Here is a 14010-nt window from a genome sequence, read left to right as displayed (position 1 = left end):
TGTGTGCAAATAAACTAACCCTCTGAGTTTACTCTATCTCGAGTTCGCTATAAGGTTATTATTAGAAATTGGATCACGCCAAAACTGAACGGTTGGGAAATACAATATGCCACTGTTTATAAAATCATAATCAAAACACCTTTCTGTCTATGGACATGTCATGAGAGGAGAAATCGGGGTTATTTAAGTTAAACCTCTTCCCCGTCCATAACGCTTTATAAAACTCTGGTTAAGCCACAACTAATGCTCCAGTCGCCACACATTAGTAGGATCTGAGGATTGTCGAGATGGTGCCAGATTGAACAAAGAACAAAATCAGCCCGGGAAACAGGCCCTTCGGCCCAACGAGCCCGCGCCGCCATCTCAACACCACCTGTCTACCCATGACCCCTATCTAATGATTTATGGCCACCCAGATTGAGGGAAACTGATTTCGGGACAATTTATTCCTGCCAATCAGCCTAACAGCACATCTTTGGGGTGTGGTAGGAAACCGGAGCACCCGGAGAAAACCCACGCAAGCACGGGGAGAATGCGCAAACTCCCACAGACACCGGCCCAAATCCGTGTGTCTGCACAGCAATCAGTGATAGTCACTGAGCTGTCGTCTTGCCCAGTATCTGGTCCAGTTTAGGCACACACTAACGACATGAAGCACTAGGCCAATCCTGAACAACCAAGAGCAGCCCCAGTACGACCCATGGCGTGTATGCCCCTCGTTGGACACGAGGTGGACCGACTTAAAACCTGTGAATGAAAAGAGAAAAAACATTATTATCATACCATATCCATTTACCTTACCAGGGACGCTCCAATGCTAATGAACCTTATTTAAAACAATCTCCTGTATCCACCCATCCCCATCCCACTCAGTTCATTCCCGGTGTGGAACTTTTACTGCACCTTCATTTCGCTGCAGCCGTTCTTTCAGGATTTAAAAAGACAGAAGCTTTCTATCTCCTGTGGGTTTCTGCCCAGTCGTGTGCCCGCGTGTGCCCGCCCGCCAGGTGGCAATGAGGCCCCCCATGAGCACAAAGTCGAACTGCCCGGCGGGCCTGGTTCCCAGTTTATGATGACATGTTCTCCGGTAGAGTTGTCAAGTTTGCAAAGTGTGATGACACTGAACTTGGCAGCCTGGTGGGGAGCTGCAAATGAGCTGAGCACTAAGCTGCCCATTCCCTGGGTGGACGCCGTGATCTCTTCTTGTCTCTGCTATCCACACTGGTGTTTCACGGTTTTCTTCACCTGTCCTCATAGAATCATAGAACCCTACAGTGCAGGAAGAGGCCCTTCGGCCCATCGAGTCTGCACCGAACACAATCCCACCCAGGCCCTACCCCCATATCCCCACACATTACACCCACTAATCCCTCTAACCTCCGCATCCCTGGATACTAAGGGGCAATTTCTTAGCATGGCCAATCAACCTAACCCGCACATCTTTGGGTTGTGGGAGGAAACCGGAGCACCCGGAGGAAACCCACGCAGACACGAGGAGAATGTGCAAACTCCACACAGACAGTGACCCGAGCCGGGAATTGAACCCAGGACCCAGGACCCTGGAGCTGTGAAGCAGCAGTGCTAACCACTGTGCTACCGTGCCGCCCATCTCTCACCATGAAGAAATACCACACTGGTCCACACCTCCTGGTATGGAGGGTATTGATCCCCCCTGGAAAGACGGAGGCTGAGGGAACGACCTGATAGAAGTTCATAAAATTATGAGGGCTACAGATTGGGTGAACAGCTGGAAGCTTTTTCCCAGGGCAGAAATGACAATTACAAGGGGGCACAAGTTTAAGATAACGGGGGAATGGTTCAGTGGAGACGTGTGGGGGACGTTTCTTACACAGAGGATGGTGGGGGGCTGGACTGTAGTGCCAAGTGAGATGGTTGAGGCAGTTATGTTAGCGACATTTAAGACTTATGTTAGTAGGTACATGAACAAATGGGGAATGGAGGGATAGAAGCAGTTGGTTTAGAAAGGACAGTGTGATTGGTGCAGGTTTGAGGAGGCTGAAGGACCTGTTGTAGTGCTGTTCTGTTCTTTGTTCCTTGTTTCCGCAGTGGGGCCCTCAGAGCTGTACTCTGGAACATTTCCAATCTGCTACACGATCCCACTGTATGGGTAGGCAAGTTTGAAGGGGAGATGGAAACATAGAAACTAGAAACAGAAGTAGGCCCTTCAAGCCTGCTCTGCCATTCAGTGTGATCACAGCGGATCATCAAGCTCAGTATCCTGATCCTGAGGCAATAGCCTTTCCTCCCCTTAACCCATAAACAATTCCAAAGTGATAGGTAGCAGCAGGGCAACAATTGGAATGATCTGATCTTTCACTGTGGTGTCAGGGTGGCTCAGTGCACTGCAGGTCACTCAGGGAGCAGTCAGGAGTAACTCCTGCACAATTCATTTGATTTGATTTGATTTATTGGGTGGGATTTTACAGCCTCGCTCGTCCCGAAAACCTAAACTCCCGCCTGAGGTCATAGAATCATAGAATCCCTGTAGTGGAGAAGGAGGCCATTCAGCCCATCGAGTCTGCACCAACCACAATCCCACCCAGGCCCTATCCCCATAACCCCATGCATTTACCCTAGCTAGTCCCCCTGACACTAAGGGGTAATTTAGCGTGGCCAATCCACCTAACCCGCACATCTTTGGAGTGTGGGAAGGAAACCGGAGCACCCAAAGGAAACTCACGCAGACATGGGGAGAATGTGGAAACTTCACACAGACAGTGACCCAAGTCAGGAATTGAACCTGGGTCCCTGGTGCTGTGAGGCAGCAGTGCTAACCACTGTGCTACGTGCTGCCGCTTAGAGTCAATGCACCTTTGCATGATTTTCCCTTCATCAATTCTGATTCCAGTGGTGGGCAGGACGGTAAAATTCCAGCCACTATCATCACATGTATTGGGACACATGAACAGTATTGTTTCTTGCGTGCTGTAGACAAAGCATACTGTTCTTAGAGTCCATAAGAGAGAAGGAAAGGAAAGGATGCAGAATATAATGTTACAATCGTGGCCAGGGTATAGAGAAAGATCAGCTTAATGTAAAGTAAGTCCATTTAATTGTCAAGGGCAGGTCGTGCCTTACGAGCCTAGTTGAGTTCTTCGATGATGTGACTGAGCACATTGATGAAGGAAGTGCTGTGGACGTGGTGTACATGGACTTCAGCAAGGCGTTTGATAAGGTCCCCCATGCAAGACTTCTTGAGAAGGTGAGAGGGCATGGGATCCAAGGGCCTTTGGCCTTGTGGATCCAGAACTGGCTTGCCTGCAGAAGGCAGAGAGTGGTTGTGGATGGGGCTTTTTCTGAATGGAGGTCAATCACCAGTGGAGTGCCCCAGGGATCTGTTCTAGGACCCTTGCTGTTTGTCATTTTCATAAATGACCTGGATGAGGAAGTGGAAGGATGGGTAAGCAAGTTCGTTGATGACACGAAGGTCGGTGGTGTTGTGGATGGTCTGGAAGGATGTCAAAAGTTGCAGCAGGACATAAATAGGATGCAGGACTGGGCGGAGAAGTGGCAGATGGACTTCAACGCGGATAAATGCGTAGTCGTCCATTTTGGCAGAACCAACGGGATGAACGAGTACACTATCAAGGGCAGGAGTCTTAGTAGTGTTGAAGAGCAGAAGGATCTTGGGGTCCGGGTCCACAGGACTCTTAAATCGGCCTCGCAGGTGGAAGAGGTGGTCAAGAAGGCGTATGGTGTACTGGCCTTCATTAATCGAGGGATTGAGTTTAGGAATCGGGAGGTAATGCTGCAACTTTATAAGACCCTTGTCAGGCCTCATTTGGAGTACTGTGCGCAGTTCTGGTCGCCTCACTATAGGAAAGACATAGACGCTATTGAGAGGGTACAGAGGAGATTTACAAGGATGTTGCCTGGACTGGGAGGCATGCCTTATGAAGTTAGGTTGAGGGAGCTGGGTCTCTTTTCCCTGGAGAGATGAAGGTTGAGAGGCGACCTGATAGAGGTTTATAAGATGTTGAGAGGAATAGATAGGGTGGATTCTCAGAGGCTATTTCCCCGGGTTGAAATGGTCGCTACGAGAGGACACAGATTTAAGGTGCAGGGAGGAAAGTACAGAAGTGGTGTTAGGAGTAAGTTTTTCACTCAGAGGGTGGTGAGTGAATGGAATCGGCTGCTGTCAGTGGTGGTGGAGGCGAACTCGCTGGGGTCTTTTAAAAGACTTCTGGATGAGTATATGGGGTTTTATGGGATTGGGGGTTATAGATAGGTGTTGACGTGATCGGCGCAACTCGTGGGCCGAAGGGCCTGTTTGTGCTGTAGTGTTCTATGTTCTATGTTCTAATTGTCTTCATGGAAGAAGCTGTTTTTGAGTCAAGTCCAGACCTTAACAAAGACTGTCATAATCTGGCACAGCTCCACCAAATCACCCCTCAATCTCCTTTACTCCAATGAGGACAACTCCAACTTTTCCAAGCTAACACTGTAGCTCAAATTACCCAAAACAGGAATGGTTCTTTTCAATGGAGTTTAATCCGGATAAATGTGAGGTGATGCATTTTGGCCGGAATAATGTAGGGGGGAATTATATGATAAAGGGTAAGCCCGTAAGGAGTACAGAGTCGCAGCGAGACCTGGGGGTGCAAGTGCACAAGTCTTTGAAGGTGACAGTGCAAGTGGCGAGTGTGGTGAAGAAAGCCTATGGTATGTTAGCCTTTAGAGGAAGGGATATAGAATATAAGAGCTGGAGTCTAATGTTGCAGTTGTACAGAACATCGGTTCTGAAAAGGTTGCTTTTATTCCTACCCTCTGCTCCCTGTCTGCCAACCAGTTCTCTGTCCATGTCAATACATTATCCCTGATACCGTGAGCTTTAATTTTGCTCACTAATCTCTTGTGTGGGACCTTGTCAAAAGCCTATTGAAAGTCCAGATACACAACATCCAATGGTTCACCCTTGTCCACTCGACTGGTCACATTCTCAAAAAAACCCAGAAGATTTGTCAAGCATGATTTCCCTTTAGTGAATCCATGCTGACTTGGACCGATCCTGTCACCACTTTCCAAATGCTCTGTAATTACATCCTTAATAAGTGACTCCAATGTTTTCCCCAGCACCGATGTCTATAATTTCCCATTTTCTCTCCCCCTCCTTTTTTATGATGTGGAGATGCCGGCATTGGGCTTGGGTAGGCACAGTGTTAAAGTCCAACAGGTGCATTTGGTAGCACAAGCTTTCGGAGCACTTCTCCTTCATCAGGTGAGTGAAGAGTTGGGGGTTCACAAACAGGGAACATATAGACACAGACTCAATTTACAAGATAAATAAGCCTTTATGTCCCCTGCTTGTGAACACAACTCTTCACTCACTTGATGAAGGAGTGAGACTCCGAAAGCTTATGCTACCAAGTAAACCTGTTGTTTAACCTAGTGTTGTAAGACTACTTACTGTTCCTCCTTTTTAAAAAAGTGTGGTTACATTAACTACCCTCTAATCCACTGGAACTCTTCCAGACTCTGTAGGATGCTGGAAAATTATAACCAATGCATCCACTATTTCGAGGGCCACTTGCTGGAGAACTCTGGGATGCAGACAATCAGGCCCTGGGGACTTATTGGTTTTAATCCCAGTAATTTCCCTAATACAATTTCCAGATGAATAAGGATTTCCTTCAGTTCCTCCTTTGTGCTAGACCCTGTGTCGCCTGGTATTCCTGGCCCAACTTCTGGGCCATTCCCCATTTGATCAAGATCCTGTTGCAATCTAGATAACCTTCTTCACTCTCCATTTTGCCTCCAATTTTGTGTCGTCTGCTAACTTACTAACCATGCCCCATAAATTCTCATCCAAATCATTAATATAACAGTGGACCCAGCACTGATCCCTTGGGGTCACATTGCTTTCAATAAAAAACCTCAAGAAACACTGGGGATTTTTTGTTGAACATTTGTTTACAAGTTTCTCCTGCTTTCACTTTGAAGCACTATTCATAGAATCACAGAACCCTACAGTGCAGAAAGAGGCCCTTCGGTCCATCAAGTCTGCACTGACCAGAATCCAATCCAGGCCCTACCCCCATATCCCTATATATTATACCCAATAATCCCTCTAACCTACACATCCCTGGACAATAAGGGGCAATTTCTTAGCATGGCCAATCAACCTAACCCGCACATCTTTGGACTGTGGGAGGAAACTGGAGGAAACCCACGCAGATATGAGGAGAATGTGCAAACGCCACACAGACAGTGACCCGAGCCGGGAATCGAACCCAGGTCCCTGGAGCTGTGAAGCAGCAGTGCTAACCACTGTGCTACCATGTCCCCCATTAATGCTTGTCATTGTGGAAGACAGTGTCCTTCTGACATTCGGCATGAAATATTTTATCTGAAATGTGTTGTGCTTTCAATTTGACAGCGGTAAATTTAATTGAAAAACAAGAATGCTTAAATGTGTAAAATGTCAAATACCGGGGGCATGCACTTGAGGTGAGAGGGGGAAAATTCAAAGGAGATGTGATGGGCAAGCTTTTTATACAGAGAGCGAATGGTGTCTGGAACGCACTGCCAGGGGTGGTGGGGCAGGCAGATATGATAGAGGCGCCTCCCGAAACCCCCCCAACCCCCAAACCGCCCCCACCCCCCCAACTCACCCCCACACCCCAACACCCCCCCAGCCACCCCCCAAACCACCCTCAACTCCCCCCCACCCCCCCAACTCCCCCCCACACCCCAACCCCCCACACCCACACCCCCACCCACCCAACCCCCCACCCCCCAATACCCCCCCAGCCCCCCACCCAACCAATCCCCCACCCTCCCCACCCCCCAACACCCCCCCAACACCACCCCTACCCCACCACCTCCCCCGCCACTAGCCCCCCGCCTCCCCCCCACCCCCCCCAACTCCCCCCCACCTCCCCCCAACCTACCTCCCTCCACACCCACCTACGTCCCCCCACCCCCCACCTCCGCCCCCCCACCTCCTCCCCCCCACCCCCACCTCCTCCCCCCCACCACCCCCACACCCCCGCACCTCCCCCACACCTCTCCCCAACCCGCACTCCACAGCCCCAACTCCCCCCAACCCCGCCCAACTGCCCCCCAACTCACCCCACAACACCCCCCCCACCTACCTCCTACCTCCCCCCACCCCCCCACCTCCTCCCTCCCACCTCCCCCCCCCCCCCCCACTCCCCCAGCTGTGGTTCTCGCCTCACACCCGACTTTATCAAATTTTCACGCCTGAAAACAGGCGTAAAGTGCTGGTAAAATCAGGCTGTCTGAGTTCATCCTGTCTCCAGTTTGCTGTGGGGTTCTTCATCGAAAACTGGATCATACCAAAACAGGGTGGGGAGTTTGGGGAATAAACCATTGCTAATGGAGGGGGGAACTAAATCAAAATCCGTTTGTGTTTACGAGATGGACAGTGAGAGGAGAAATTAGTTGTTTAAATAAAACCAGCTCCTGTGCCGGAATGATAGTAAATTTTAAAGAACTTTATTCAAAGAAAAAGATACATGTGTAAACTTTAAGACAATGAATTTTTACAACTTCATTCGGTGATCAGTCCATTGAAGAGGGACCCTCAAAATTCCTTTGACCTCAGCCCTCTTGGAATTCTGCCTTGGGGTCAAGCAAATCAACAAATCCTTGGAAACTTTTCTTTAATCCCAAAAGTGACAATTGCTTTCTGTCAAAGTTGGGCTTGTTCTGATTAAAATTTGGTCATTCCTATTGTTAATTTAGCTGGTTCCCAATTGTCTATTGTCTCAGTCAAGCAAACAATAGGACTGGTTAATTTCTTTCAATCTGATTTTATATAGTTCATTATTCATAAAGTTTCAGTTAAAGTTCGTTAGAATCCAATTGCTCTGAAGATCATTGTACACCTCCTGAGGCTTATCAAAGCTCGATGGTCCCATTGTTGGGACATCTTATCGGAATTATGCATTCTTTTCATAGGTTATACAGAGTATAATTATTAAGTGACTTTAAAAAGCTTACAGTGAAAAGTTTCAAATAAAACCCAGTCTTTCTAATATATTGATTTAGTACTAATTTATCAATTGTTACTCAATTCAGGCTCACTTCTTGTTCATTTATCTACTTCTGACTGGTTAGGGGATAGATAGGGTAGCGGTAGAGAGATTCTTTCCGCTTAGAAAGGATAGCAGGACTAGAGGGCACAGCCTCAAGATAAGGGGAGGGGGGTGCAGTTTAGATCAGAGTTGAGGAGGAACTTCTTCACTCAAAGGGTGGTGAATCTCTGGAATTCTCTGCCTGTTGAAGTGGTGGAGGCTACCTTGCTAAGTATATTTAAGTCACGGGTAGATTGGTTTTTGATGCACTAGGGAATTAAGGGTTATGGGGAGAAAGTGGGAAAGTGGAACTGATCCACTTCAGATCAGCCATGATCTTACTGAATGGCGGGGCAGGCTCGAGGGGCTAGATGGCCTACCCCTGCTCCTATTTCTTATGTTCTTATGTTCTTATGACTATCTTAGAGCAATTTTTGTTGATACATTTTATTAATACAGAATAGAGTGCACAATATGATAAGTTGCTTCTTTAGCTCTACTTTTCTGTTATTTGTTGTTTTGTTACAGTGGATATGAAATCAGAATGATCAAAAGATGGGCAGTACGGTGGCGCAGTGGTTAGCGCTGCTGCCTCACAATGCCAGGGTCCTAGCTTCAATTCCAGCCTCGGGTCACTGTCTATGTGGAGTTTGCACATTCTCCCTGTGTCTGCGTGGGTTTCCTCCGGGTGCTCCAGTTTCTTCCCACAATTCAAAGATGCACAGGTTAGGTTCATTGGTCATGCCAAATTGACCCTAGTGCCAGGGGGATTTGTAGGTTAGATGTGTGTGGTTGCGGGAATGGGTCCTGGGTGGAATTGTGGTCAGTACAGACTCGATGAGCTGAATGGCCTCTTTCTGTACTGTAAGGATTCTATGATGATCAGTTGATGCTAAAATCTCACTACTTGCACCTACACTAAATGTTCCTAATAATAATAAATTCCACCTCTCAGCAAACTGAAAGACTTTTCAAGTCTTGATGATATTTTTCATACTCCTTCAGTTCCTGCTTTATATTGTCAGCTGCTTCCCGTATCCTTGCAGCAATTTCAGTTTTACTTCCTTCCTTAAGATCCTTTGCATTTGACACTACAGAATAGATATCCCACGCTATGAAGAGTGCTGACAGGATTCCTGATACAGCTTTGATTGATCTTAAGCTGGTTTTTGTCACTGCTTCAGTCACTGTACTAACAACACTCAAGCTTTTTGTGAGGGCTGCCGATGTATCAGCAAACACACCTCTTGCTAAATCTCTCTCATTCGTTTGAATGCACGATTGAATTTCACGGCACACACTCCGTAAATTGTCTGCCATGGCTTTGCTTTCCTTTTGATATTCTTCTATAATTTGAGTTGCTCTTTCCAGTTTATTTTTTTGTGTGACAGAATCAGTAAGAGTGGCTCCAATGTTAGTGGCACCCCCAGCTACACCTACCCCCACCCCGACCCCAGTGAGGACTAAAGAGGCACCTAATGTGAACGGAGCAGCAATTAATCCAGCAATGCTGAGAGCTCCTCCTGCAATTCCCATAGAAGATTCTGTGATATTCGCAATGGTGGCAGCTTTGTGACACTCGTCGATTTCATCTGCAATCGCTTGTAGCTCATTGTAGTATTCTGTCACTTTCCTTTGATACTGAAGGAACTTAGGTTCATATCCCCGGACAAGCTCACTGATCATTTTTTCACTGTGAGATCTGAAAAATACTTTGTCTTAAAACATATTTTGGGACACTGCAAACACTGACATAGAACAAATACATATGAAACACAAACCAAACTGCACATTTCCTCCTCATTAAGCATTTTGCCATTTCACTTTCTACAATATGTAAAGGGAGGAGTGGCAGCAACAACTAATGGGGTCAGCCGCTTTTAGAACATAGAACATTACAGCACAGTACAGGCCCTTCGGCTCTGTGTTGTGCCGAGCTATGTCCAAACCCAAGATTAAGGTATCCCAATCCCTATCATTCTGGTGTGCTCCATGCGCTGATCTAATAACCACTTCAAAGTTCCTAAAGTGTCCGACTCCACTATCACAGCAGGCAGTGCATTCCACACCCCAACCACTCTCTGAGTGAAGAATCTACCTTGGATATCCCTCCTATATCTCCCTCCATGAACCTTATAGTTATGCCTCCTCGTAAAGCTACATCCACCCGAGGAAATAGTCTCTGCAAATTTCTTTTCAATTATTCTTGCTGAACATTTCTGACATTGACCAATCTGATTTCCTCTCCGCAATTTAACCAATTTCTTTTAGCTGTTGAGATCGTTCTTGGCTTATTTTCATTTCTACAGCTTATAAACAATTACTTACCTTTGAGAAAACAGGTATAGATGCTTGAAAATATGTAATTACTAAACATGTAAATTGAGAGGACAGAGTGTAGGCAAATACTTTGTTAATCAGTGTGTGTTTAAGTGCCGTTTGTAGCTGCAATTCTTAAACAGAGATTTACCAAACACAGCCAGACAGAGAGGTACTTCCTGAGTAGGACATAAATGTGGCAAACAGCAGTATCATTTTCCAATTTCTGAAGAGATTCCATCAGGACTGTGCAAATAAATCAGGTCTCTCCATCAAAGTCCAAACTGATTAATTTATATTCTCCCAGGAACTGATCTCACCTACAAGTTATTCCAGGTTATACCTCAAGATTAGGTTCACTAAGGAGAGGAGTTTATTACAGAAGCAGCATTCTAACCATTCTTCACATTCCAATCTGTAATTATCCCTCAGTTGGGTCTTTGCCTACATATGCCATGTTTGTGAACCTACCTCCACTCACCTGATGAAGGAGCAGTGCTCTGAAGGCTCATGATACCAAGTAAACCTGTTGGACTTTAACCCGGTGCTGTGAGACTCACTATGGGAGCAGCATGGGTGAATGGACCTGTTAACCTCATCATGACTCCCTCAATCACCTTCTAATCTAAAACGGCATGACCACTCTCAATCTTATTTTCTTTCCATCATATCATTCAATGCACAATCAGAACAGAACATTGAAACACACCCCTTAATCATTCCAACCCATTTCCTCTTGCAATGTATCCCCACACTATTATCCCCTCACTAAGAGAACTTGGGGATCCTGCGGGCAGCAGGAGGGATAATTCTACTCTCCCCTGACATCCAACTCACTGGCTGTCCAATTAATTGTTGACCATCAGGAAGGATACCAGCAGGAGGGCCCAGAGCAGGAGCTGCCTTGTGAAAGGGTGGAAGATTCTCCCAGTGAGAAAGTTAAATGGAATGCCGGTAGTATTAGTCTACACAAATGATGGGGATGAAGGAGAAGGCCAGGGGAAATAAGAAGTCAACAAGTGAAAGTAACAGTTGAAGAGTCTCTGGTGATCCTGCCAGCCTCATCCTAACTGCGTTAGAATGAGAGGTTAAGGAGAGAAGCTCAAGGGCTTACAGAGAGTCAAAATTGCAGGAAGTTTGGGCTGAGAACATTACTTTAATGAAAGCTTGCAGTGATGTCATGAGATATGATTTGACTGACCTCAACAATCACAACCATCATCCTTTGTGCTGGGGTCCCAGATTCACAAGATTCCTCCCTCTTTCTGCTGTCAAATTGCTGGCTAGTGAACCTCTGTCGTACCCAGTCATATCTCTCCATCTATGTCCAGACTGATTCATCGAGATCATTCTGGGAATGGAGCCTACCAAGTCTGGCCTACACGTCATTCCCGGCGACACTCAGAGGGTGGTGGGTGAGTGGAATCGGCTGCCGTCGGTGGTGGTGGAGGCGAACTCGCTGGGGTCTTTTAAGAGACTTCTGGATGAGTACATGGGACTTAGTAGGATTGAGGGTTAAAGGTAAGCCTAGTAGGTAGCGATATGATTGGCGCAACTTGTGGGCTGAAGGGTCTGTTTGTGCTGTAGTTGTTCTATGTTCTTTGTTTGACACTGCAGGATCAGTGGGTGGAATTTAGTACTAAGAATGGGGATCCTGTGGATGGAACCACACTCCATGCCATACTCAAGGTGTAGTCTCATCAAGGCCCTGTATAACCGTAGCAAGGCATCGTTGCTCCTAAACTCAAATACCCTCACTTTGAAGGCCAGCACACCATTAACTTTCCTCACTGCCTGCTGTACCTGCATGCTAGCCTTCAGTGACTGTTCCACCATAATGCATAGATCACGTTGTACCTCCCCTTTTCCTAAATTGCCACCATTCAGATAAAAACAGAAACATAGAAGATGGGAGCAGGAGGCTGCCATTTGGCCCTTCGAGACTACTCCGTCATTCATTACAATCATGGCTGATCATCCAACTCAATAGCCTAATCCTGCTTTCACCCCATAGCCTTTGATCCTATTCACCCCAAATGCTATATCTAGCCATGTCTTGAATACATTCAATGTATTCAACTTCATTCTGGCTTTCCTTATGTTAGTTGTGGCACATGTCAACTCTCATCTCCCCGATTGCCTGGATCCACTACGGTTTGCCTATTGCTGCTAGTTGCCATCCCTGGCCCTACGCTCAAACTTCTATTTATTGACTGCAGCTCAGTCTTTAATAATTTTATCCCAACAAAACTTGTTTCCAAACTCTGTGGTCTGAGGCTTGGCTCCTCCCTCTGCGACTGACTCCTAGACTTCCTCATCCACAGACTGCAAACAACAACAACACTCTTCCACAATTATCTTCAACATGTTTGCGGCGGACTGAAAAGATTGAATATGTGGACGTTAAGAAAGAGGATGTGTTGGAACTTTTAAATTCTAACAAGGTAGATAAGTCGCTGGGACCAGATGGGATGTACCCCAGGTTTCTGTGGGAGGCGAGGGAAGTGATTGCAGAGCCCCTGGCGATGATCTTTGCATCATCGATGGAGACAGAAGAGGTTCAGGAGGATTGGAGGATTGCGGATGTGGTTCCTATTTTCAAGAAAGGGAACAGGGTTAGCCCGGGAAATTACTGACTTGCGAGTCTGACCTCAGTGGTTGGTAAGTTGATGGAGAGGATTCTGAGGGACAGGATTTATGAGCGTTTAGAGAAGTTTAGTATGATCAGAAATAGACATCACGGCTTTGTCAAGGGCAGGTAGTGCCTTACGACCCTAGTTTCTTTGAAAATGTGACTAAACACATTGATGAAGGAAGAGCGGTGGATGTGGTTAACCTGGACTTCAGCAAGATGTTTGATAAGGTCTCCCACGCAAGACTTCTTGAAAATGACCTGGATGAGGAAGTGGAGGGATGGGTTAGTTAGTTCACCGACGATACCAAGGTTGGTGGTGTTGTGGATAATCTGGAGGGATGTCAGAAGTTGCAACGAGACATAGATAGGATGCAAGACTGGGCGGAGAAGTGGCAGATGGACTTCAACGCAGATAAATGTGTAGTGGTCCATTTTGGCAGGACCAATGGGATGAAGGAGTACAATATCAAGGGTAGGAGTCTTAGCAGTGTTGAGGAGCAGAAGGATCTTGGGATCTGGGTCCACAGAACACTTAAATCGCCCTCACAGGTGGAGGATGTGATCAAGAAGGCATATGGCGTACTCGCCTTCATTAATCGAGGGATTGAGTTTAGGCTATTTCCCAGGGCTGAAATGGTCGTTACGAGAGGACACAGGTTTACGATGCTGGGGAGCAAATACAGAGGAGGTGTTAGTGGTAAGTTTTTCACTCAGAGGGTGGTGAGTGAAAGGAATTAGCTGCCATCGGTGGTTGTAGAGGCGAACTCGCTGGGGTCTTTTAAAAGACTTCTAGAACGTAGAACATAGAACATAGAACACTACAGCACAAACAGGCCCTTCGGCCCACTAGTTGCGCCGATCACTTCTATACCTAAGCCATAGACCTATCTATAACCCCCAATCCCATTATATCCCATATACTGATCCAGAAGTCTTTTAAAAGACCCCAGCGAGTTCACCTCCATCACCACCGACGGCAGCCGATTCCATTCACTC

At 46.7% G+C, this 14010-nt stretch overlaps 1 protein-coding gene across 1 annotated transcript; it reads right to left on the bottom strand.

Moving 5' to 3' along the window:
• Positions 1 to 8479: 8479 nt before the first annotated feature.
• LOC145348953 (apolipoprotein L3-like) lies at positions 8480 to 9758 on the bottom strand. The gene has a single exon (XM_080197092.1). The coding sequence runs from the start codon at positions 9744 to 9746 to the stop codon at positions 9012 to 9014; it is 735 nt and encodes a 244-aa protein (XP_080053218.1). The 5' UTR covers positions 9747 to 9758; the 3' UTR covers positions 8480 to 9011.
• Between the last annotated feature and the right edge of the window lie 4252 nt (positions 9759 to 14010).

Source organism: Carcharhinus amblyrhynchos, chromosome 1, assembly GCF_965287045.1.
Source record: "Carcharhinus amblyrhynchos chromosome 1, sCarAmb.v2.hapA, whole genome shotgun sequence".
NCBI classification, from domain to species: Eukaryota; Metazoa; Chordata; class Chondrichthyes; order Carcharhiniformes; family Carcharhinidae; genus Carcharhinus; species Carcharhinus amblyrhynchos.
The sequence above is the reverse complement of the archived record's forward strand: the minus strand, read 5'-3'. Positions and strand labels throughout refer to the sequence as shown.

Coding starts and splice junctions, on each gene's coding strand:
- LOC145348953 (XM_080197092.1), bottom strand. CDS start 9,746: ATGATCAGTGAGCTTGTCCGGGGATATGAACCTAAGTTCCTTCAGTAT.